Consider the following 27,018-nt stretch of genomic DNA (forward strand, 5'->3'; position numbering starts at 1 on the left):
TCATCATCTCTATAGGTGTCATCGGTCATTATATCTCCCAATACTTGGTTTGGTGTCATGGTGTCCAAACCGCTTCTTACTAGAATGGTGACCAATGTACCAAATCTTGAAGGCAAGCATCTCAAGAACTTGTGGGAGAAGTCCTTGTCCTTCACCTCTTCTCCAAGTGCTTTGAGATCATTGATAAGCACTTGAAGCCTATGGAACATCTCTGGCACACTCTCATCGTCCTTCATCTTGAAGCTTGCAAACTTCTCTTTGAGAATGTATGCCTTTGCACCCTTCACGGCTTGAGTGCCCTCAAATGATTCTTCCAACTTCTTCCAAGCTTCATGTGCCATCTCAATATTCTTGATTTGCTCAAATGTTCTTTCATCAATTGCATCATGAATGGCACTTAGAGTAATGTCATTGTTTTGGAGAAGCACTTCTTCGGCGGTGGTGGGATTCTCCGGATCACCAATCTCAATTTTGGTTTCTACCACCTTCCACACCTTTCTATTGATTGACTTGATGTGTGTGGTCATCTTTGACTTCCAATAAGGATAATTTGTGCCATCAAATTAGAGTGGCTTCTTGGTGTTGTTGATTTAAGCCATTTTAACACCGAAGGTTGTTAAGCCTCAAATAACGGTGACCTCGGCTCTGATACCACTTGAAAGGTCCTAATGGCTAGAGGGAGGGTGAATAGCCTAATAAAAATTTCTACAACAACACTTAACAAAAGGTTAGACAATTATGAGGCGAAGCAAGTGTTGCGCTAGCCTACTCAAAATGCAAGCCACCTACTATAATCCTAGTTTAGATAGTGTCGATTCACACAAGAGGTATGACACTACTCTATGTTAGTGTGCTCTCAAAGACTAACTAAAGAGCCACACCAACCAAGCAAGCAAGCTCTCACAACTAGTTACACTAAAGAGCTTATCAACTAGTTTGTGATAATGTAAAGAGAGTGATCAAGATAGTTATACCGCCATGTAGAGGAGTAAACCAATCAATCACAAGGATGAATAATAATGAAGACCAATCACCTCGGAATCAAAGGATAAACACAATGAGGGTTCCATTACAAAGTCATTGTCTATAGAAATAGTACGTGTAGTGTTCACGCTATTTTCTGATAACACGAGGACGTTTTTGCTAATGTGCCAACTCGCGTGGGCTTCCTCATCACGGGCCGCCTCGCGTGCGTGGGCCGGTGCCGCGTGGGCCACACCACGGGCCGCCGTGCGCTCGCGCGCGCACGCTGCGTCGCATGTGGTCCGTGTTGGGCCGAAATCAGTTTAGCTTTTTCGAGGAGATTAGAAATAGCTTTTCATTTTAATTCTGAGCTGAACTTTTGTAATTAATATAAAATTATGTAGGTATCCAAAAATTGTGAAACCAATTTTGTTAAGTTCCTAAAATTATGCTCTATTTGTTTGTGTATTTAGTTCATATATATACTTGCTGATACTAGGAGCTATTAAATCATTTGAGTGTGCTTAATATTACTAGGTTAAATACTGTAGGAATTTTTGTGGCAAAATGGTGATAGCTTTAACATTGAAAATTTTTGCAGTAGCTTCGTGGTATTATTATGTGCTCACTGTAATTTTTGTAGCTTTAGAATAGACTTAACATAAGGGTAGTTAAATGCTCTTTGTTTCAAATATACATTAAATCATTAGTAGAAATATAGATATATCCTTCATTTGTAAAGCTAGGTGTTTGTTAGTTGAACCCAACACTTTACTTGATTAAGATGATAGTTGGCTTAGTATCTTAGTCATTAGAGCTAGCTTAGTAGTTTACTATGTGTATTCTTATTTTAAGAGTTGTTGTTGCCGAAATGCTAAGTGTTGCATCATCATCGCATGCATATAGAGAACGAGTTAGCGGAGATCGTGACCATCAGAGATCAAGAGTTCGAGGAAGTGATCGAGAAGTATGAGGAGGAGATCGTCATGTAGGAGGAGGTCCTGGAGCCGCCACTGACTGACTGAGCTGACACCGTGTCTGCCCAAGGCAAGCCCCGGTGCATAACCCTTATTTTGAATAATCACTGGATATATATATATGTGATGTGCATTTACGTTACAGGCTTATTGTTGAAACTACATGCATAGATATACCTACCCATGAGTCCTACTAGCATAGGTCGAGTAGCTGCTATGCTTAGGTTTTTCGGTAGCGTGAGTAACCTACCGTTACTCACAATAGGTGACTATTATTATTACTCTCATGATAACATGGTGAAAGAAAATGGAGACCGAGCAGGGATATGGTATGGGTATTGGTGGGTGTAACAGGTTGTGTCCCGCGACCAACGGGGTATAGCTTGGTTACATTGTTTCCCTGTCCATGTTGGTTAAGGACCGGCCGTTGCATTAGATTCTAGTTAGGTCACAAACTTATTATCCTAAGCACATACTTGCTTATGGGAGCGGGAAGGCTCGTTGCTCTCTTGTCGTAGGTTCTGGCTCTTTTCGGACCGACTGATTGGAGGCGGGGATGGTAGAGGTCTAAGCACCACACTGAGTCCGGGACTCAGGTGTGGGGGCTTGGAGTCCAAGTTTGGATGAGGACCTAGACCCTTTGACAAGAGAGTGGTGGGTTGGTCCCGCTTGTGCCTAGGGTACAAGTGGGGTGTATGTTTCAGGGTACCTAGCTGGGCTACATTGGTTCATGAGTCACCGTGTGATACGGTATGTTTGTCTACGATCTAGCACCGTAGTAATAACTGAAAGATGAAAGATGGTGAAATGGATCTGATTGCTCAACCCTTGCTTGAAAGTAGAACAGCTGCTTACATAGAATGGTTAGATAATGAACTAATCATGACGGCTAATAAAACACCTACATAAGGATTCACTACTAGTATTGCTTTTTATAAAAAGGAAACCTAGCAAACCATAAAGCTTATCATATCCTTTGGAGTCGGGAAATTATTCCCACTAGTCAGGTAAGTCTTACGAGTATATTGTGTACTCAGGGTTTATTTACCCATGTTATAGGTGCAGCTTGAAGAATGACTGTTGTGTGGAGGATTCTTCTGGTAGGCACAGACGGATCCTTGTATCTTATCGTTAGATGTTTATTTCAATTCCGCTGTTAAATTCCGCACTCTGAACTTGGTATTGTAACAATATATTTATAAGAACTCTTGTTATATGAAATGGACTAAGTATTGTAAACTCACTCTCATTATTGAATCCTGGATGAAAACGTGGATTGTTCGAGTTCTCTCTTGGGGTGTGCTCGACGGAACCGTCCGATGTAGCTTACTTTCGGGGTGCTTAGTGTCTGATGGAAGACGAGCGCATCCGGAAGCCTGCTATTTCGGCGGTTCTGCCACAAACATTTAGCCACAAAAGCATCATGATCTAGGTTATTGTAGTCTTTTTGAAAATGAAGTAGTGAGTAAACAAAGCCTACTATTGTCCTACAAAAGGTGAAATAGAAACAAAATATCATTGTTGTGTCATCTCATGGGGGAGTCGCGGGCACAAGGGATCCCTAAAAGTGTGTCAGAATGTATAGTCTCAATACAGATTTCGAGGATGGGTGTCGTCCCTAAAACTATGGCCCCGTTTAGATGCAAGCCAAAAACCAAAAATTTTCAAGATTCCCTGTCACATCAAATCTTGCGGCACATGCATAGAGTATTAAATGTAGACGAAAAAAAAACTAATTACACAGTTAGCCGAGAAATCGTGAGACGAATCTTTTAAGCCTAAATAGTCATAATTGGACAATTTTTGCCAAATACAAACGAAAGTGCTACAGTAGCCAAAAATCAAAAATTTTCAGAACTAAACGGGGCCTATGTTGCTCTCTTTCTCCTCGTAATTAACTTATCACGTCAACAAATTTGTTGTTCTGTTATAAATTTAACTGAGATTGAGACCCTGATGAAATTTCCACTAGGACTAACCTCAGCAAATGTATGAGTACCTATCATGTTCTTGTACACCAAGTTTTCAATTTGCCAGAATCTAGAAGCCCGCCATTTTATTGCAAAAGATAATAGCTGATTAATCTTTTACCAACTAGATTCTCCTGTGGGTCTCTCTCTCTCTCTCTCTCTCTCTCTCTCTCATACTAAGAGATTCTTCCTCCATTACAAATTAAAATCTATTTTCAATTTGCCCTTATCTAAATTTGCTTGGCGCCGGCTAAAATCTAGCAAACTATATCCAAACATACAGTATCGAATGAATTCACTATTTATTTCATGTTGTAACTAATGAATCTTGTTTGATGTTATAGATGTTTATGGATTTTTTTCTATAAACTTTGTAAAGAAACTAGATAAATTGGCTTAGGATATAAATCCAAAACGGCTTGAAGTTTAGAACGAACCAAATATTTATTTATGGCTTTTCAGAGCCTACATTTTTTTGTACGGTGGAGGTGCAAAACGGCATGTATTTCTTCTGAGTTGTGTGACCGGATGTACGCAGGTCAACTGTTCTACCGCGATCCACTCCAACAAAAAAAAAAAAAAAAAACTGTTCTACCGCGAGTGATGGATGTGGCGGCTTAATATATGCACACTTGCACGGTACGGGCCATGTTGTCCATCGGGTAGGGGGTACTGGGGTCTGCTGGACCTTTAGCCCCAGTGCTGCTGACCTCCGTGCGCTGCAGCAGTCCGTTGTCCACGCAGACGCAGCCCGGGCGGGGACGGGGACGGGGACGAAAACCACGGCTAGTACTCACGAGCGTCGAGCGAGGTGGTAAAAGCAAAGGAGGAGGTCACTTTTTTTTAACGTAAAACTGGTAGATGTTCTGTCTTTGCAAAGCAGGGAGTGCACTGTACACATTTGCCTGCAGTCAGCAGTTACCTTTGCAAAGTAGACACGAGAGATTTCAGCGCCGCCTTGGCTGCTTTTCAAATTTGGTGCCATGAGTGATGTGCAATTAGACGTGGTGATAGTCTGATACATTTCGGATTCAAATCAACATGGACAGCAACTAAAATGTACTCGGTAAGTCCAATTTTACCCCAATACAAAATGACTATCCTATGCTGAAAGTTTGGTCCTGGAATTAAACAATTTGTGTTTGCCCTTTTAAATTGTAAGTGAATCTGACTATAATTTATTGAGATGACTCGGTACAATTGCCTGCTACTTTATGTAGATTGGTGTGACTAGATGAACAAGTGTCCTCACATCAAAATTTAGACCCTAAAATTTGAAACCTCGCGTTCGCATCTTAAAATTTAGCAAAATTGGCTGGAATTTGCCGAGGACTCAGTACGATTTGCCACTACCTTGTGACTAGATATATACGTGGGCCCCATGTTTAAAGTCGAACAAGAAATCATTTATGACTTAATTTTAGCGGAATTGACAAAAAAATTATTATATACCGTATGATTTGGTACCATTGTCTCCATGGACCCTATATACCTTAAAAGCCAGATCCTAGAATTAAAAAATTCATAGTTCGTGCCTTAAATTTTTAGCGTAATTTACAGACGTTTGTTGGAGATGAGCCGCTACTTGTGCAGATTGGTGTCGCTAGATATATATATACGCGGGGTTCACGTCGTAAACTCGAAACGGACTTTAAAAGCTAGTCTATCTTTTTGAGTCGAAATAAATCCAATGAACATTGTACCTTTTGAGTTAATCTCCAATGGATTTTGAATTTTATTGCATCAAATGATGGTGGACATTCAAATCCAAATAGCTAGCAAGTAGACCCCAAGACTTTTATTATTCAAATCTACTCCTACCTCTACGTGCAAGTGCAATCTAGCCTATGTGCTGATGAAATGCTAGCATTAGTTTACCATCCAGCGTGAAAAGCACCTAAATATTGTATACGGCGGCACGTTGAGTTGGACTCGATGTGATTCCAACGGTCCAACCATTGGAAAATGAATTACCCTAGTTCGGCATATGTTGAAATTCTCTTCAGCCCTCTTATCCCCATCTTATTTGTCAAAGCGCCTTGGCACCTGCCCTTCATCGGGCCGAGCCAATTTGAAACACAAAGGCACCGCGCTCGACCTCCTCCAGTCCCTGCCCCGGCCCCCTCCGCCTGCCGGCGGCCCTCCCCCGTCCGGCTCCAACCCCGCTCCTCGCTACTCCTCCAACTCCCATCGCGACTCCTCCGACCGGGACCGGGACCGAGACACAGACAGAGTCCGGGAACGCCGCCGCGACGAGTGCCACTGTTGCTGTGAATTTTGAGCCCTGACCATGGTTTGGTTGGGTCTTTTCACTTAAGACCACATCCATGTGGAAACCATTGGCGCCTTCCGTAACCGGTGGGTGACCCCAGTTTCCTTGCTAAGTCACTCGTGGTAAAAGTTTTTTTTTTAAAAAAAAGTATGTGTGATACGCCTCAAACAAACCGTATTCGTGGGCCGAGTGGATTCCATGCGCACAGCACACCTTGTAGTTTCCTTTTCGCTTCCTTTGCATTGATCGCAGACATACGGAGTATCGTATGTGTCCAACACATACCGCGCGCATGCATTTCCCAGTCAAGCAACTGCCTGTTTAGATAGATATACTCGATGACATCACTTTCCTTCCAATTCCAACCGATCTTTCCGTTCATCGCCTCTCCTTTAATTTGGCGCCTAGCAATAACACATTTCCATCCCCAAGACTTCCACGCTGTCTACACGGCTAGCGTGTGCAGTGACAGTGAGCCAGTGACCAGTGAACCAAACCATCGCCGGGAGCCCGGGACAGAATTATAATTGGTTCCTACTCAAAAAAAAAAATGGTTCTTTCTTGTGCCCTAATCCCCCTGGTCCTCGGTTCACGGCGGTGACAGATATTATTATTTGACGAGGAGATCGCGGTCCGTCGTCAAACACTAGGGGTGTTTGGGACTGCTCCACAAGCTCTGCTCAGCTTCACAAAAAACTGGAGTTTGTGGAGCACCTCTTTAGGTGTTCTCACAACCTCACCCTTTTTCCCGAATAGAGTGCGTGGAGCTGAAACCGTTTGGCTAAAAAAATATGGAGCGGAGCTGAAAAACATAGAGTGGAGCAGTCCCAAACACCCTCTTAATACTACTCCACAGTTGCATACTCTATCAATCAGACATACGGCATGTTCGGTTAGCTGGTTCATATCGTTGCTGGTTCGTGAAGAAGTACTGCTGGTTGTTTGTGTGAGAGAAAAAATACTGTTTCAACTAGAAATTTACAATCGTTTACAACAAACTACAGCCGAACGAACAGGCTGATAGCTAGCGGCCGGTCAACTCAAAGGGTGCCAGGAAAACAGGATCGGCAGCCTAGGATTCTAGGAATCACATGGCTGATGAGTACTCTGGACAGGGAGAGGCATGCTTAGCAGGGAGCTCTTGCACATGGAACAGGAAGGACAGGTTGCTCAAGAGTCAAGTCAAAACCACGGGCTTTTCATAATTGATTATTACTACCCAATCTGCTCTTCAGTGTTCCTTTTCTCTTGAGATGACGAAACGTTCCTACCTAATTTGCCTGTCTATGGTAAATGCCATTTTTCCTTTTTTTTGCTTGCCACCAGCCCATGTAGGTCACGGATTCTTACATGGCCCGAAGCAGGATGGGCCACCATGCCGAAGTGGGCTGATAAGCCTTTACTAGGTCTTCTTCTATCGTACATCCAGTTCGCGTCAGAAGCCCAGCCCAGTTATGGTTGCCGGAACCGAAATAATCCCATGATACAATGGTTGTACTTATTCCCAAGGTCCAGAATCCGGAGAGACTGACGGACTTGCGGCCAATAAGTTTATGCAGTGTGGTTTATAAAATTGCATCAAAGGTTCTCTCAAATCGCCTTAAGACCATCCTGCCTTTCATCATCTCACAGAATCAGAGTGCGTTTGTACCTGGGCGCCTAATCACTGATAATGTTTTAATAGCATATGAGATGACGCATTTCATGCAGACAACTAGAAGTGGAAGTGAGGGGTATGCAGTCCTAAAATTAGATATGAGCAAGGCTTATGATCGGGTGGAGTGGGTGTTTGTGGAGGAAATGATGAGAAGGTTGGGTTTCAATGAACATTGGATTAGCCTGATTATGAGATGCATTACTACTGTGAAGTACAGGGTGAAAGTGATTAGTGGCAGTGTTCGGCTGGTGATATTCGGCTGGCTGGTTCACTTTTTTTTTTTCAGCCGGAGCAGTATTTTTCTCTCACAACATTTCAACCTAAGCAGTAAAATCCAGCATGAACAGTGCCAGAATAATACCAGCCCAGCACTCAGCAGAGAATGATGATCGGCTGCAGGGGGTTTCTATATGTGCAACAGCTCCGAGCATAACTCATTTATTGTTTGCATATGATTCTTTGCTTCTCCTGAAAGCTAATGAAAGGAATGCATCTCATCTGTGACGTGCATGTGCTACAATTGTACGAGGCATGTTGGGGGCAAATGATAAATAAGAAAAAAAACCTTCTATCCTATTTAGTAAGAATACAAAGGCACGGGACAGGAAGGATTTTATGGATGTTCTTGAGTTGTCACAGGAAGCTACGAATGCCAAATATTTGGGGCTGTCTGATTATATGGGGAAGTCAAAGGCAAGTCTCTTTGCTTATCTCAAGGAAAGGGTATGGAAGAGGATTCAGGGTTGGAAGGAGAAGCTCCTTTCGAAAGCTGGAAAAGAGACTCTTATCAAGGCCTCCTTCTCTTCTTGGCAGTGCTCTGCCATGGCCGCCCTTGCTAAGCTGCCTTCCCTAGCTTCGGCGGCGGTGGGGGAAAAGTTCTCCTCCTTCGTTCTCGGCAAGTATGGGATGGTTGTAGCTCCTGGTACGCCATATGTTGGTGCCTTCACATTGCTCGTCGCCCTTGGCAGGTGCCGTTTTCGACTAGATGAAAGTTTCGTTGCTATTACTCTCGGTGCCATTCTGGGTGATCTTGCTGAGCATTTTCGTGTCAGTTTGATTGAGGATAGAATCTTCCTCTTCTCCGTTTCGTCCAAGGCAATTGGTTTTGAAATCTATAGAATCAGAAAGTTTGTCTGTGATGAGCTTGAGCTTTCCTTCCATCTTTTTAACGACTCTGGCTTGGCCTCTGCTCGCTCTTTCTCAAGTAATCTGCCGGTTTCCCCTTGGGTGGAAGTAAGGAAGAAATCTTCTTATGCTGATGTAGTGAAAAAACCTGCTGCAGTTCTTACTGGCGCAAACAGAGTTCCAATCCGCTCGCCACCTGTTCGACAGAATGCCACTTCCAAGGCCAAGCGAAAGTCAGTTTTTGATCGCTTATCCTTTCCAAGAATTTCTGTCTTTGATCGATTGAATTGGGATCCAAGGCGTTCTGTGAAACATCAGGTATTTCAGAAGCAGCTCAGTCAGCCAATTTCTAACTCTTCTGCAATGGAACGAATGCAATGTTCTGATCATAACTCACATGGGCTCAGTGTTGAGCGGGATGAACTTAACTTAGATTTGAATTTGGGATCTTTATTTGGGGTTTCCAAAGGTCCAGTTGATCTCTCCTCTTCGGTTTTTGTGTTTTGCCGGCGCTGTCACTCTTCATCCCACTCAAGGTTTGCATGCAAAGCCCCCATTAAATGTGATAAATGCCTTGGGTGGGGCCATGTTGCAGCCTCCTGCCGTGCGAATTGGGAGAACCTGCAAAGACGTGTGAATGGACGCCCCCTGGATAATTTCGCGAAGTATTTTGGGCCATCTTCTGATCACACCAACTGGTTTAACCCAACCCATATGACTGCGGGCCCGTCTACACCACCATGGTTCCTGGACTTCTCGGATTTCTCAGGTGCCCCTTGGCCTTCCCGAACTATACATTGGGACCCTCCGTGCTCTCCGAGGCTCTCGGGGGATTGCATTGCTCATTCCAAAAACCCCAGTCCTCACCCCTCGCATTCTCCTGATCATCACAAAGAAGGGTCGTCAATGGCATATTTCCGTGCTAATCCAGCGCCTTTCATCCCTGAGAGCCTGCACCAGATTGACATCCAAGCGCACAAGCCCATGGAGCATGTGGTTCTGATGCGTCCGCGTGCTAAGCATCATGATCTGGCCATCGTCTCCATTCACCCAATGCCTGAGCAGCAGGTAACTTTTTAGGCTATCAAGGAGGTTGTTTCGGATTTCTTGGTGAATGAGCAGCATGTTGTCATCACCGATATGCAACCAACACACCTTGGTCAGGCGTTTGTTAGATTCAAGAATGTTTTTGATAGGGATCGGTTGATTCAGCATGGTGCGTATGTGTTTGGTAATGTCACAATCAGCTTTGTTGAGCATAATAAGGGTAGGAACTGGCGTGCAATTAATTTCAATAGGGAATGCTGGATGCTTTTGCTGGGGTATCCGCCTGACTTTAGAGAAGATGAGTATGTGGTCAACACAATCTGCTCCTTTGGCAGAGTTATTTACTGGGTGGATGACGGTAGACATTTGTCAAGAATCTTGGTTAGGGCTCGTGTGGTTGATCTGGAGTCTATTCCATAGTTCTTGGTGCTTACTGAAGGTGAGGGGTTTCAGGGGGAATCTTGGACAGTGCAGTGTGAGGTACTGCAAGGACAACTGTTGGGTGGTTTGCCGCAAGATGAAGACCCAGTGCCTGGACCAGATGATTTCCCTCCAGGGGGCCCTTTTGATCTGTTTGGTTTTGGCTAGAATGGTCCTGGCCCTGCTGCTCAGCCCAATCAGCAGGGTGGGCCTAATGAGTTTCCTGCTGGTCTTGGTGGAGGCAACGTGGGACAGAATATCCAGCCTATTGATGCTACCTAGGAAGGCTGGCCTGATAATGTTCAGGAGATCCCCAATTTTGATCTCAATGAGGATGCTGAGAACCCACCAAAGCTTAATCTAAATGAGGTCCCTGACATGCAGGAGATGATTATTGACCCGGTCATTCAGGGCCCTCAACATCATGAAATGTTTCTTGAGCTCAATGATATGATTAATCAAGTAAACGAGGAGGAGGAAGATGAACATGAGAACAATGTTGCCTTGGACCCTATTCAAGAGGGTTTTGCCAATGCCTTGAATGATCCACCAGTTGTTGAGGTGAATATCCCTGTCTTGGATGGGCCAGCTGATAACTTCATGCCTTTAGAGATCTAGGAGGATGACCTCATGAACGATGCAGAGATTCAACAGATTGTGGCTAAGGAAGCCCAGAATGTGGGTATTGGGCCTCAAAATTTGCAAGTTAGCTTGGTCCTAATCAATGATCAGCTCAATGCTTTCACCCTATCCCTTTTTTGAAAGGCACAACTATGATAGCTCCTTTGTGGACCCAGCTGGGCCTTGGGCCAAATTCTTTTCCTCTGGTCCTAACAAGGTCCCTCAGTTCCTGATCCCCAGTGATTGGGCCAATTACTTCACTGCCCTCCTGATGTCCCCAGGGCATTTTAGTCGTGCCAAGCAATTCATGCAGTCCAATGCTCTCTTGGGTAGTATTGATAATGGTCAGAAAATTAGTTTCACTCTGCCTGCTTCTTGTCCTGTGAAGACCTTCCCTTCCTGCACAGTTAATGCAGATGTTGCAGATGATGAAGCGTTGGAAAGTGCCAGTATGGTGACAGAAAGCTTAGCTACAGATATGTTTGTGGACTTAAATGAAGCCCCTCTGGTTGATGACGAAGGAAGAGTGAAGAACAAGAAGAAGAAGGGTGTTGTTCTAGTGGAAACAGATGTTAGGAGGAGTCCTAGGATCAAGGTGAACAAAAAAGGATTCAAGGATCCAATCTGCAAGGACAAGTCATGCCTTGGCTGTAATGCCAAGCCACCGTCCCTCTCTACTAAGTCCATCAGGAGTATTAGCTTCACTCTTTGTGATCTTGTTGCTTCTCAAGTTACCGATGCTGCTCTTAGTAAGAAGAAGAAGAGTCAGCCGACCCCTGTGGGAACTGGCTCTCACAAAAAGAAGGATGCCTCAAGTAAGAAGGATGATGCAGCTTCAAGCAAGAATGATGATGCCCCCCAAGTAAGAAGAATGGTGCTGCTAATAAGTGAGGACTACCCTCCTCGTGGTGCATGGAAGAAGTGGGCAGATAGGAAGGCCTTTTGCCTCCAGTTGGCTTCCTGCTTTTGCTTTTTTCTTTTAGTTCCTGGGATGTTAAACTTTCTGGTAGCCTTGGCTCAGTGCCTGGATGGTCTGTTGATCGATGAGATCTTATGTAATGTTCCTTTCTATCTTTTGCCTGAACTATGTACTTATGCTATGTATACTTGTACTTGGGCCTACCTCTTTACTGTTTTCTATGGATAGTAGAAATTGCAATAGATCTTGGAATATTCTTTATTGGAACATTAGGGGGATCAATGCTGTTAACAAATGGGAGTCCATTAGAAATAAAATCACAGAAAGTAAATGTGATATCATTAGCATCCAGGAAACCAAGAGAGAGTTTTTTTATCTTACTTATATTAGGAAATTTTGCCTAAGATCCTTTGATAACTTCTGCTTCATCCCTTTGATTGGAGCTTCAGGGGTATTCTTATAGTCTGGAAGAGTTCTATTTTCTTAGGTCATGAGGTTTTCCAAAATAGGTTTGCAATTTTTTGTGGAATTCTCTTCTGTCCATAATAATGATCCCTGGATTCTCACTTCAGTTTATGGGCCTTGTGATAGTGAAGGCAAGGCAGAATTCATGCACTGGTTTAAAAATATTCAAATGCTAGGTGATCTTGCCTGGCTTATCATTAGTGACTTCAATCTCTACAGAAAACCTGAAGACAGAAATAGAGCATGTGGAAATGTGGGTGATATGCTCTTGTTCAATAATGCAATCAGTGCATTGGGGCTTGTTGAAATTTCTCTACATGGGAGAAAATTTACTTGGACCAATAAGCAGCATCCACCACTCTTAGAAAGACTTGACTGGGTTTTCTCCTCTCAATCTTGGACTCTCAGATATCCTCTTACCATTGCTCATTCCTTGGTCATGGAAACCTCTGACCATTGGCCTTGTGTGATTAAGATTAAAACTTCCATTCCTAAGGGAGGAATCTTCAGATTTGAGAATTGTTGGATGGCACATGACAGCTTCTTGCCTGTGGTTGCTAGTTGTTGGAATGGCTCTTTTCCTCAATAGGATGCAACCAAGCTCCTGACTGCCAAATTCAAGTCTCTAAGATGTGCTCTAAGGTTTTGGCAGGCTAAACTTTCAAATCTCAATATCACAATTGAGAATGTTAAATTAGTTATTTCCTTCCTTGACTCTATTGAGGAATGGAGGGATCTGTCACTACAAGAATAGAATTTCAGAGACATCCTCAATCTGAAGCTCTGTTCTCTCCTTCACCAACAAATGATCTATTGGAAGCAAAGAGGCACTGTTAAATGGGTCCAGTTGGGGGATGAGAATTCTAAGTTTTTTCACTCAATAGCAACTGTCAGGCATAGGAGGAACCTGATCACTTCACTAACTAGCCCATCTGGTGTCCCAGTTTATGACCATAATTCTAAGGCTGAGCTCATTTGGTCAGATTTCAAGGACAGATTAGGCTCCTCAAGCTACCAGAACATGCTGTTTGACCTTGATTCCCTCTTTGGCCAGCCCTGTGATCTCAGTTCTTTAGAGGTGCCCTTTAGTAATCAAGAAATTGATGATGTTGTAAAGAATTTGCCTCCAAACAAATCTCTAGGGCCTAATGGGTTTAATAATAAATTTTCTAAAGAAATGTTGGTTTCTGATCAAGCATGATTTCTATAACCTATGCTCTGATTTCTTTTCTGAAGAGGTTTGCCTCTAGAGCATCAATGCCTCCTTTATAACCCTCATTCCAAAAGTTGATGGGCCAACTAGAATCAATGAATATAGACCCATCTCCCTGCTCAACTCCTCGGTAAAAATCATCATTAAGCTGCTGGCTAACAAACTTCAGCCCTGGATTACTAAGTTGGTCCATGTCAATCAATATGGCTTCATCAAGTCTAGATTTATTCAGGACTGTCTGGATTGGTCTTTCAAATATCTACACCTTTGTCACTCTTCAAGAAAGGAGCTTGTAATCTTGAAGCTAGATTTTGAAAAAGCATTTGACAAAATTGAACATAAGGCTATGTTGCAAATTATGATGAAGAAAGGTTTTGGAGAAAATAGTTGGCTTGGTTGAAGCTTATCTTTTCTTCTGTCACCTCTTTTGTTATACTAAATGGTACTCCTGGTAAGGTCTTTCATTGCAAAAGAGATGTTAGGCAGGGAGATCCTTTATCCCCTCTTCTGTTTGTCCTTGCTGTAGATTTATTGCAATCAGTTCTCAACAGGGCAAAGGAGCAAGGGTTGCTCAATTTCCGAATCCATCTTCAGTATACTAACAACTTCCCAATCCTTTAGTATGCTGATGACACTCTTATTTTTATGGAAGGATATGCTAGGCAATTGTTTGTGATAAAAGCCCTTCTAAACACTTTTGCTGATTCTACTGGTCTGAAGGTGAACTTCTCCAAGTCAATGCTAGTTCCAATTAATATCCTAGAGGAAAGACTTCAACATCTTGCTGCCACCTTTGGCTGCTCCACTGGTAGTCTACCTTTCACCTACTTGGGGCTCCCATTGGGTACTACTAAACCAAGAGTTGAGGACTTCTTGTCTTTGGTGACTAGATGTGAAAGGAGGCTGGTCAGCACCTCCCTTTTTCTCTCTCAAGCTAGGAAGCTCCAGATGACTAATTAAGTCTTCACATCCATTCCTATGTTCTTCATGAGCACTTTCCACCTTCATTCGACTGTCAGGGAGCAAATTGACAAATATAGAAAGCACTGTCTTTGGAGAGGGGCTGAAGAAAACAACAGAATCAATGCCAAGGCTGCTTGGCCCATGGTGACCAAGTCAAAAGAAGGTGGACTTGGGGTGCTGGACCTCAAAACCCAAAATGAGGCCCTTCTCCTAAAAAACTTTCACAAATTTTACAACAGAGCAGACATCCCCTGGGTGCATCTTATCTGGGAGAAATATTATAGTAATGGTAGGCTCCCTAATCATGTCAAGAAAGGGTCATTCTGGTGGAAAGATGTCTAGAAATTGTTAGATAAGTTCAAAGGCATGGCCTCAGTTTCAGTGGCAGATGGTGCTTCTTGCCTTCTCTGGAATGATTGCTGGATGGGCCAACCTCTAAGATTAACCTTTCCTGAATTGTTCTCTTTTGCCAAGAAACCTCTTCTCTCTCTCCAATGTGCAGCCTCGGTTAGTAACACCTCCAGTCTGTTCAGCCTTCCTCTTTCAACAGAGGCCTTTGCACAATTTCAGCAGATTAAAATCATTCTGCAAAACCTTCAGTTGTCTGATGGTGTTGACACCTGGATGTATATTTGGGGCAGCTCCATTTTCACCTCCAAGAAGGCTTACGGTTAGCTACGTGGAAGAAGTTGGTCACACCTGATTTATAAATGGATTTGAAAATCCTCTTGCCAGCATAAGCAAAAGGTCTTCTTCTGATTGCTCACTCATGAGTCATGACAGACTGAGCACCCGTAACATTTTAAGGAGGAAGCACATGCACCTTCCTTCTCACAATTGTGTGCTTTGTTCTTCGAATTCTGAGGAAACTGTTTAGCATCTTTTTTTGAATGTGAAATGGCTAAAGCCTGCTGGAATCTTATTGGCATCACAGTTATTTTAGCGCTGGACCCTTTGCAGATCTTCGAGAGTTTCAAAATGTAGCTAAATGTTAGTTTTTTTATGGAAATTATCATCATTATGAGTTGGAGTATCTGGACTATTAGGAATGATGTCATTTTCAGAGGAATCCCTGCTACCGTTCAAAGGGCTTTAGATGTTTTCAGGCACACTTTTGGCTTGCTCCTATGGAGGGCTAAAAAGAAATACTTTCCTTCAATTGAATTATGGTTAGAGCACTCTCATGTATTTGTTTTAATTTTCTTTGTTTCTTTTTTTGTTTCCTGAATTTCACTCTGCCTACTGTCTTTCTTGTAACCTCTTGTAAAACTTTTGTTCTTTGTTAACCTTCTTGGTTACTCTAAATAAATTTCCAGTAGGGACTACCCGAGTCCCTCCTGTTCCCTCAAAAAAATTCCATCTTATGCTATGTCGTGCTTTGATCTAACTAAATCTCTCTGCGATGACATAAGCCGCATGATCTATAGATTCTGGTGGACACAATAGGATAAACAGAGATGCATTGGGTGTCATGGGATGTGTTGAGCAAGAGAAAGGAGGAGGGAGGCCTGGGATTCCGGGATTTGCATCTCCTCAATTTAGCTACGTTGGCACGTCAAGGCTGGAGGATAGTGCAAAATCCTGATTCATTGTGTGCTCAAATTCTTATGGCTAAGTATGGTAGTAGTGGTTCGCTGTTAAGTGCCAGAAAAGGTCCGGGGATATCCTATACTTGACGGAGTATCATTAGAAGTTTGCAGGCCTTGAACAAAGGACTCATTTGGAGAGTTGGCGATGGCAGCAATATTAGGATCTGGGATGATCCATGGATAGCAAATGGGGTATCTCGGAGGCCTTTTACTCCACGCCAACATATCGTTTTGACTCGGGTTAAAGAGCTGCTAGATCCAGAAATAGGATTTTGGGATGTACAGCAAGTGCGAGAATTGTTTTGGGAAGAAGATGTGAAGTTTATTTTGGCTACCCCTACAAATCCTGGACACGAAGATTCGCTAGCCTGGCACTATGATAAATGTGGAGTCTTTTTTGTTAAATCTGCATATCACGTTCGGGATGATGAGAAACTATGGAAGCTTCCTTATCTACCAAAAATAAAACACTTTATGTGGAGATTTGCACGGAATAGCCTAGCTATGAGAATGAATATCCAACGTCGCGGAATGGAATTGGACACCAGGTGCCCGGTTTGCTTACTCCTAGATGAAGATGGTGGTCACTGTTTCCTCAAATGCAAGTTTGTGAAGCGTTGCTGGCGTGATCTCCAGTTGGAGCCGATTCGCCTGAAGTTGCTAGCAGAAAAATCGTCTTGGGATGTCACCCAGAAGGTGCTGAAACTGAAGGAAGATGAGTGCCTAAAAACTATTATATTGCTATGGAAATGGTGGAGTAACCAGAACAAGTTGAATAAGGGAGAGAGGCTTCTCTAGTGATGAAATTATAGGTGACGTCTTCAGATTGTTGAATGAACTCGGATGTAGCGAGCAGCATATTCATGGAAGAACTGTAGTTGCGGAACCAAAATGGAAAGCTCCCCCACCGGGGCTCTTGAAAATCAATACAGATGGCTCATTTATCAGTGACAACCTGAGCGGAGGGTGGGGATTTTGTAGTGTCCGAACCAGAGGGGTTGAATAGTCCTTTTCTAAAAGTTAATCGTATATGCTAATCGAAACAAATACAGAATTAAAACTATCGGTTTAGCGAAGACTGCACTCCTCTATTTATGTTCTAAAGCACCTTATAAAGATCATAATTATGCAACAAAGGTGCCGGACTAGTTAGAGCTCACCTAAACAAATCTAGTAGCAAGGTCACACAAACCTATGCAATTATTACTTCAAGCAACGGGAGAGCTCCTACACAATCTAGTAAACAAATGCACAAAGCCACCTAAGCTCACTGGCAAAGCTCAATAACAAGGCTACACAAGCCAAATTAGAGAGCACAAATTACTTAGTTACACAAACTAAGCAACGTGACTAACAAGGTTACTCAAACCAAATTAGTCACGCAAGAGAGCTACTTCTATGCTACACAAGAAAGAAGATAACTAGCAAGCTACACAAGCTAACTAATTATAAAAGCAACTACACAAGCACAATATACATGAAACTAATTATAAACTTGTGTTGGGGAATTGCAAACCAACAGGATGAACAAGGTTGACACGATGATTTTTATCTTGAGATTCACTTGGTTGTCACCAAGCTACTCCCTGTTGTGTCGACCGCTCACTTGGTGATTCGACGGCTAATAGGTGTTTCACAAACCTAGCCCACACGTTGGGCGCTTCAAGAACCTACCCACAAGTGAGGGTAGCTCAATGACACGCTCTACTAGAGTTGCTCTTCGCGAATCCCGCGGGGCGAGCACAATGCCCATCACAATCACTTCTCCGAAGCACCGCACAATCTTCTTTGCGTGCTTTGACGAAGACCACAACCTCCAAGCCATCTAGGTTATGGCAATCACCAAGAGTAGCAAGAAACCCCAATCACAAAGATTTTCTAGTGCCACCAAATGCAAATCCTGAATGCACACACTAGGTCTCTCAACCTCTCATAAATTAGCACTAAGCTTAGAGAGGGAGAGGAGGGGGAGAAGTGGATCTTCAACCTCTCATACACACCCACAAATGGCACTCAATCTCTCAAAATCATAGAGCACAAAGCTTGGGGAGAGAGAGAGAGGAAGGGGATGAACCCTAACTTCAAGTGCGCAAGAATGGGGAGAGAAATTGGGAGGAAGAGGGCTGCAGCCCCCCCAGATACCCTCAGCTCGCACTCCCAACAGTCAGATCTGAGTTGAACTGGAAATTCTAGCTCGGGTAGAAAAAAATTCTAGACGAACATGCTTTCGATCGTTGGCGCGGGAGGACTCCCACACTAGAAATTCTAGCTCGGGGCAACTAAATTTCTAGCTAATTACGCCAAACCAACACAGCACCTCTAACTGAAAATTTAAGCTCCGTGAGCAAGAAATTTCGGTCAGGCTGCACAAAATGCCCTTTTCAAGTGTTATCTCTTCCAAAGAGCACCAAACCAATTTAGCACTTGAGATAGCTTTTCACATAGAATTTTCCTGGGCTTTCTTACGCATCTCACCACGTCACTGAGCGCAATGCATAGTGGCACTAGATAACCGTTGCAATTAAAGATTTTTTTCTCTTTATAGTATGTCTATCTATCATAAACCTGGTCATAAACTTCTCTACACACCTATGACCGATGAAATGAAATGCCCTATAGGTTATACCTTTACCTTGCACATTTCATTCCATCTTCTCCGGTGTTGATGCAATACATGCACCGACACGATCAACAAATGATATGATCCACTTCATATCATCACGTGACCTTGTTGGTTCATCGATCTTGACCTTACTTGTTTTTCACCATTGTCTTCGTCCATCGGCATCAAGTTTTGCTCAAGCTTCACCGCCACACGGTCCATCGCTCTAAAGCCTTCAACTTGCCCTTCACGCTTGCAACCGGTCCATCAAACCAAGTCTTGTCTTGATCTTCTCTAGCTTAGTCACATGACTCAATGTCATGTCTCATATGCAATGAGCTCCTTCGTCACATGTGTGAGTTTTGCAACAAAACCAAATATTTTCACCTCCATAGCATGTATTACTCACACACGTGTATCAGTGAACTAATCACATGTGTATCTCATACAAACACATATTAGTCCACATAGATTATCACTCAATTACCAAAACCAATAAAGTAACTTCTCAGATTTATCATCCGAGATCATGAAGGGGAAGCTGTGATCGCAGGAGCAGGGCATGTAGCAGCGGCTCCGGATGTGCTGACAACGGAGGCGCTAGCCTGCTCAAAGGCTCTCCTATCGGCGACGGACTATGGCATCTCGCGTATTCAGCTTGAAGTCGATTCTTCTATCCTGAAGCAGGCGATCTCATCCTCATCCATGGACCTAGCTGCTAGTAGTATGCTGATCAGTGACGTGCGTAACCTCCTGCATGGACACTTTGTATGTGAGGATGTCCTTTTAATTCCTAGATATTGTAATGCCACGACGCATGGTCTAGCTAAATTGGGTTTGAGTTGGAACTCGGGTGTGTCATGTGTGTGGACAAACCCCCTCCCAGTCTTTGTAAAAAAATTTGATGTCTCGCTTCTCAATCGAGTTGATGAATGAAAGGCCCTAGAGCCAGTTGCCAGTTTAAAAAAAAAAATCCCAATTCCCAATTCTACATACCCAACGCAGATACCAACCATGCATGCTGATGCTACAGAAAGTAGCTGGGGCTGAAAGGCCTCTGACGAAAGAGTAAGCAACTGCTGATTGTAAAGGTTTGCCAGTTTCCAGCTCCCACACTATTCCATATTTTCCATACTAGTAGACGTTCCAGATCGAGTCACACAAGTAACAGCCTTTATTTGTTAGGAAGAGCAGCACTAGCTCAGCCCATGATGATCTTTTTGAAGTGCGGCCATCTTATCACGCTCATCGATATGGCTGTGTAGTAAGGCACACAGAAATCTCAGTGGCATGCATGGATTGCCATGTCCAGTTTAATTCTAATTCGCTCATCGATATGCTCTAGAAGCTGTTAGGTTAGGCCAGACTCACAGCGAGTGATTCGTCGCGTCAGAGATGACCGAACAAGATCCTGCTGGCAATCTCACATGCATAATCTGAGCTCTATACGTACGGATAACGAAACAGCGACATCTCTTTCAGTCCTTTACCATGTGAAAAAGCCTTGAGCCAGTTCTTTATATGCGTGCCAGCAAATGTTAGTAGAATTCTCAATTTGTCATCGAAAAAGTCATGATCCCTTCACATACCATCACTTCATCTTCTTCTTTTTTCCTTTTTCGTTTTTCACATCCGTGCCACTTTCATATAATAACAGAGTTGACATCAATGTCACGTAATGTCAAAGGGCTACCTAAATGCATCTCTCTTTTTTTACTTGTATATGCTGGCAGAGACACACATAGGGTATGACATTCAGTCAGAGAAAAAAAAAATCCTTGCAAGCACAGACTCGTACATACCTACTCCCGCAATAATTTTGCAGGGAGTTGATTATCCGTTCCCAGCGCCTCTAATCTAGTAATTGACGTCTTTGTCGTTGAAACCGTCCTAAAGGCCGGGCTCCTATTACTCGTACCAGCTGGTAACAGCCTGAATACCATTTCGACGCAAACACGTTTTATCCTTGGCAAATAGGAGTACTATATCAACGTACATTTTTTTAGTATATAAATATATCAACGTACAGTTGCCGTACATGTAGCGCACTGCAGGCAATGAGGCAATAAATAAAACCACTAGAAAAACACAAGGTCACCTACTCACCTGATATGATAACTGATACTAGTATTTGTGATGCAAGCAACCACAGGACATCGTCATTGACAGGCGCTGGAGATGGACCGGCCGGATGAGGAAACCAAGACCACGACCCAGCATAACTTTTTTGTGGGGGGATGGAGATGGACTACCGGATCCACTGGGTGCAACAGGTGCTGAAAATGTACCGGTTGCGGGACAGAATAGAGCAGAAGTTGTCTAGTCCGTAATCCCCATGAATTTTGTAAACCTGAAGTTACAAAATGAACCTGTTGGTTCGTTGTTTGTTGATAAGAAAAGAGACAGGTATAAATTATTCACCGTAAATTTAGGATGATGAGAGAGCTGCCGGCCGGGCTCACTCGGCTGCCGAACCTCCTCGCCATCGTTTGGTCCTCCCCGCGCCGTCCAGCAGGCTGCACCAGGCGCGCGCTTCTGCTCCTCGCCCACCTGCTGCTCCTTTGGTCCTCCCCGCGCCCCGCGTTCTCGGCGCAGGGCGAGGCCGAGGCGCTCCTGAGGTGGAAGGACAGCCTGCCCCCGCCGCCGCGCTCCGCGGACGCGCTCGCCTCGTGGTCACTCAACGGCTCGGCCGCCGTCGCCGCGGCGCCCGCGCCGTGCGCGTGGCGCGGCGTGTCGTGCGACTCCCTCGGCCGCGTTGTGGGCGTCGACGTGGCCGGTGCCGGCCTCGCCGGCACGCTCGCCGCCCTGGACCTCCAGTCGCTGCCCAGCCTCGGCAGCCTCAACCTCAGCTTCAACGCGCTGACGGGGGGCTTCTTCCCGCCCAACGTGTCCGCGCCGCTTCTCAGCGTCAGGTCTATCGATCTGTCCTACAACAACTTGTCAGGTCCGGTCCCGGCCACGTTGCCGGCGTACATGCCCAACCTCGAGCACCTCAACCTCTCGTCCAACCAGTTCACCGGCGAGATACCGGCTACACTTGACAAGCTGACTAAGCTGCAGAGCCTTGTCCTTCACTCCAACAACCTTTCCGGCGGCATACCGCCGGTGCTTGGCAACGTCTCCGGGCTAAGAGACCTCGAGCTGTCAAGCAACCCGTTGGGCGGCACGATTCCAGCCACTCTCGGCAAGCTCCTGTCGCTGGAGCGCATCAATGTCAGCCTGGCTCGGCTGGAGTCAACAATTCCAACTGAGCTCAGCCTCTGCACCAACCTCACCGTCATTGGTCTCGCCGGGAACAAGCTCACCGGGGGCCTGCCGCCGTCGCTGGCCAAGCTGACCAGAGTACGGGACTTTAACGTCTCCAAGAACATGCTCACCGGCGAGATTCCACCGGACTACTTCACGTCCTGGACCCACCTCAGGGTGTTTCAGGCGGACGGCAACCGCTTCACCGGTAGGATCCCCGTGGAAGTCGCGACGGCGTCGAGGCTCGAGTACCTCCACTTGGCGACCAACAATCTCTCCGGTCCGATCCCAGCGGTCATCGGAAGCATGACAAGCCTCAAGGTGCTGGACCTCTCCGAGAACGGGTTCTCCGGCGCGATCCCCCGGACGATCGGCAACCTCACGAGCCTCGACACGCTGCGACTGTACGACAACAAGCTCACCGGAAGGTTGCCGGACGAGTTCGGGAACATGACGGCGCTGCAGAGACTGTCCATAAACACCAACATGCTGGAGGGCGAGCTGCCGGCCGGGCTCACTCGGCTGCCGAACCTCCTCGCCATCGTTGCCTTCGACAACCTCTTCGCCGGCACCATCCCACCGGGCTTCGGCCGGAACCTGTCCATCCTCAGCATGTCCAACAACAACTTCGCCGGCGGGCTGCCTCAGGGGCTGTGCAGCACGCCGCGCCTGCGGTACCTCAGCCTTGACGACAACGACATCTCCGGCACCGTGCCCGCTTGCTACAGCAATTTTACCAAGCTGGTGCGCTTCCGGCTGGCACGGAACCGGTTGTCCGGCGACGTGTCGGAGATCTTGGGATCGCATCCTGACCTGTACTACATTGACCTGTCGGGGAATTCGTTCGGTGGTGACCTGCCGGCGCACTGGTCTCAGTTCAAGAGCCTCTCGTACCTGCACTTGGAGGGCAACATGATCACCGGGACAATTCCGGCCACTTACGGCGCCATGACCGTATTGCAAGATTTGAGCCTCTCATCAAATCGCCTTGCCGGCACGATACCGCCGGAGCTCGGTGCATTGCCTTTGCTCAAGCTGGATTTGAGCCGTAACATGTTGTCAGGGCAGATCCCTCTGACGCTCGGGAATGCCACTGGTATGCTATGGCTGGACCTGTCCGGAAATCACCTCGACGGTGGCGTGCCGGTGGAGCTGACCAACCTTGCCCACATGTGGCACCTGAACCTGAGCCACAACAGCCTCACCGGAGAGGTGCCGGCTCTGCTCGGAAAGATGGCCTCGCTGCAGGAACTTGATCTTAGCGGCAACCCTGGCCTGTGCGGCGACATCGCCGGGCTGAGTTCCTGTTGCTCGGAGCCGAGTAGAGGCGGCTCCAGCTCCAAACGGTACCGCGCGAGGCTAGTCCTCGTCGCGACGCTGGTTTCCGCCACGGCGCTTCTGCTCTCCGTAGCTGCAGTGTTGTGCGTACTGGTGGCCCGAAGGAGGAGGCGAGCCGGACAAGACAGCCCCGACACGACGGCGAGCGGCGCCGGCGGCGCGATGGCTCTGACAGCTTCCATATGGGGCAAGGACGCGGCGTTCTCGTTCGGCGACATCCTGGCGGCGACGGAACACTTCAACGAGGCCTACTGCATCGGCAAGGGCAGCTTCGGGAGCGTGTACCGGGCCGACCTGCCGGGCCCCGGCGGGCAGAGCCTTGCCGTGAAGCGGCTGGACGCTTCGGAGACCGGCGACGCGTGCCGCCGGGGCGTCAGCGAGAAGAGCTTCGAGAACGAGGTCCGGGCACTGACGCGCGTCCGGCACCGCAACATCGTAAGGCTCCACGACTTCAGCGCCATGGGCGGACACATGTACCTGGCGTACGAGCTGGTGGAGCGCGGCAGCCTCGGGAAGGTGCTGTACGGGCCCGGCCGTGGCTGCGGGCTGTTCGACTGGCCCGCGCGGGCGCGCGCCATCGGCGGGCTGGCGCAGGCGCTGGCGTACCTGCACCACGACTGCTCGCCACCGATGATCCACCGCGACGTCACGGTCAACAACGTGCTGCTGGACCCGGACTACGAGCCGCGGGTGTCTGACTTCGGCACGGCGAGGTTCCTCTCCCCCGGCCGCTCCGACTGCACCAGCGTCGCCGGCTCCTACGGCTACATGGCGCCAGGTAATAATGTGAAGGCATTGCATTTCACAGTGGCTGCGTGCGTCGTGTGCGAGAAATGTTTCGCTGCCGCGCTCACATTGCCATGGCTGATTGCTGCTTCTTTCTCGGCCGCATGCAGAGCTGGCGTACCTGAGGGTGACGACCAAGTGCGACGTGTACAGCTTCGGCGTGGTGGCGCTGGAGATCATGATGGGCAGGCACCCGGGCAGCCTCATAAGCGCCCTGCACTCGCGGCTCCCGGTCCCGGACACCCATGGCAATGGGTCGCTGCTGCTGAAGGACGCCCTGGATCAGAGGCTGGACTCTCCCGAAGGGCAGGTGGGCGCGCAGGTGGTGTTCGCGTTTCTGGTGGCCCTGTCGTGCGTGCGGGAGGACCCCGAGGCCCGCCCGACTATGCGGAGCGTCGCGCAGGAGCTCTCGGCACGGAGGCGTTCGGTGCTGGACAGGCCGTTCACCGCGATCAGGGTCGCCGATCTGACCGGCATTCATGGATGATACCGCGTAGCATTGACTCGTTTCTCAGCTTCATACAAAGGATGTTCGACTCGCTATGTTCTTTGCCGAAAATGTTTTCGAGCAAATTGGGGATTTTAAATCTTTTTTCAAAAGAAATTTTATTTTTAATTACATCTCTTTTTTTTAACTAATCCCTTCGACCGCGCCAACTCCCCCAACACGGCCCATACTGCCGTGCCAGGCTTGGTGGCCCGACAGGGTAAGCGTGGTAGCCAAACATACCCTGCTGCGCCACCCTGCCCGCTTCAGCAATCACATACCCTGCCCGCTTCTATTTTCCCTCTAATTAGAGATCTAAAATCAATGTTTGACGAAATCCTATGTAAAACTTAAAGATGATTTTGCATAGATTATATTGTCTACATAGAATGCACTAGACTAAATTTAAGTTATGAACTTTCGATTCATCATGATAAATTGATAATTTTGGGTTGTTTTCTCTTAAATTTTATGATTTTTGTGTTATATATTAGCTTAATAACACAGCGACTTAACACCTACGGAATAGGTGTAGCCAAATATCACGCGCGCCGTCGAGAGCAAATTTTTACTCCATCCAAACCTTATCCGACCCGTTGACATCTTTGTCCACGACAGCTGCCTCGGCAGGGGCTGGTACAAAGCCACACGCGGCAGGCGATGGAGTTTTTGTCCGCGCAGGGCCGCTGCGGCAGGGGCCGATACAAAGCCACACAGGCCTCGGCAAGCGATGGAGTTTTTGTCTGCGCGGACCAGAAGAGGAAGAAGGGACTAGGGAGAGAGGAGAGTATAACATCATCGGTGTTATACCATAAATTATTTATTAAAACATATCATGAACATCATGTTTATATATTAATGCATGTGATAGAATGTGTAGATAAATTTATTATAACTTAAAATGACTAATAAAAATATTAAACGAAAGTTGATTCGATATGTTCATGTATAAACTAATTTTTATTGAACAGAAATGCTATAGAACATATATGTGACGCATAAATAAAGTTTGAAGTACAAATTTTGTAGATCACAATGAAATACTTGGTGTTGAAAAAGAATATTTCTAAGTAATATTTTCAGTAGCTTAGAAATGCAATATGAAATTAAGATTAGCTCAAATGCTTAGAAAATTTCTAACCTTGTGGACAGCTAGACGTTGCTATGTTTAGCAATTTATTTGGAGAAATTGAGTTAAGATGGGGTGTCGTGTTGTAGCTCTTGTTGATAGCCTAAAGTGCCCTCTTTAGAGTAGTGAAGATGGCTTGGTTCCAAATAAAATCGTTTAGTTTTTATGGATGCTTTACCGCTTGCAGCCAGTCATAGGCCGCCATGCCCCGTCGGCCCTCTCTACGCCTGATCGCCACTGCCACCGCGGCTGCCGCTGATGCTGCTGCTACCCTCCATGTCGCGCGTCGCGATGCAATCGCGGTCGCAGTCGCTGCCGCTGCCGTCGTGTCGCTCCCGCACTCGCGTCTACTCGCTGCATCGCGCTGCCCCCTCCCTGGCCCGGTTGGGTGTCATCCGCACGTGACCGTGCACGCCGTCGTCACGCCATTAATGGCGCTGCGGTGCGTGGGCCATGGCCGGTTGCGGATGCTCGCGCTCGTTCCCTCGTGCTTGGACTTAGGTCCCTCGGCCACGACAACCGTGCCCCGCCAAGGCATGCGCTAGCCGAACCACTGACCGCACCCGCCGCCCTTTTTTCTCCGTTGTGCCTCTGCTTTCCGCCGCCGTCGAGTCACGGTCACGGTGGGCCAGAGAGCGAGCACCTCTCATCAATTCCTCGTACCCGCGTCTCCGCCTTTACGTCCTCTTGCCGACCGCCCCCTCCCCGCCTTGATTGCTGCCAGGCCAAGCTCCAATTTTGGAGCTTGCTTCCGCCACCGCGCCATTAAGGCCCAGCCCACCTCACCGTGGATAGCTTCCACCTCGCCATCTCCAGCTGGGCTGACTGCACCGCTAGCCCCATCTAGAACCCTTCATCGCCATGAGTACCTAAGCCACACTCCTACCACCATCTCTACGCCGCTGACGTGGCCACGCTACCGCGACCCGTCGATGAACTTGCCGCGCGCACATGGCCAGTCTCGCTCGGGGCATCTCCGGCCGAGCCATCGCCACGGGTAGGTTCATGGTGAGTCACTAGTGCTCACCAGATGTTTCTACCACTTCCGAAAGGTCATGGCTCACCGAAACTTGGCTACCGCCGCCGCAGGGTGCCCATCTTTGTGGAGAGGCCATTCTACTGTGTCCTGGCTCCTCCAACCGCTACCCAAAGTTGTGCGTCATCCCATAGGTGAGGATCGACCTCCTAGGTGCGTCGGAGGGGCTCCCGGTTGGCCGGTGTGGTAGCCC

General features: G+C 46.6%; 1 protein-coding gene across 1 annotated transcript; it reads left to right on the top strand.

Annotated features, from left to right (window-relative positions):
• Positions 1 to 21,040: 21,040 nt before the first annotated feature.
• LOC136458948 (MDIS1-interacting receptor like kinase 2-like) lies at positions 21,041 to 24,735 on the top strand. Its single transcript, XM_066458851.1, has 3 exons — positions 21,041 to 21,129; positions 21,236 to 24,165; positions 24,284 to 24,735. The coding sequence occupies exons 1-3, from the start codon at positions 21,041 to 21,043 to the stop codon at positions 24,658 to 24,660; spliced, it is 3,396 nt and encodes a 1,131-aa protein (XP_066314948.1). The 3' UTR covers positions 24,661 to 24,735.
• Positions 24,736 to 27,018: the final 2,283 nt, after the last annotated feature.

The sequence above is a fragment of the Miscanthus floridulus genome, chromosome 1, assembly GCF_019320115.1.
Source record: "Miscanthus floridulus cultivar M001 chromosome 1, ASM1932011v1, whole genome shotgun sequence".
NCBI lineage: Eukaryota > Viridiplantae > Streptophyta > Magnoliopsida > Poales > Poaceae > Miscanthus > Miscanthus floridulus.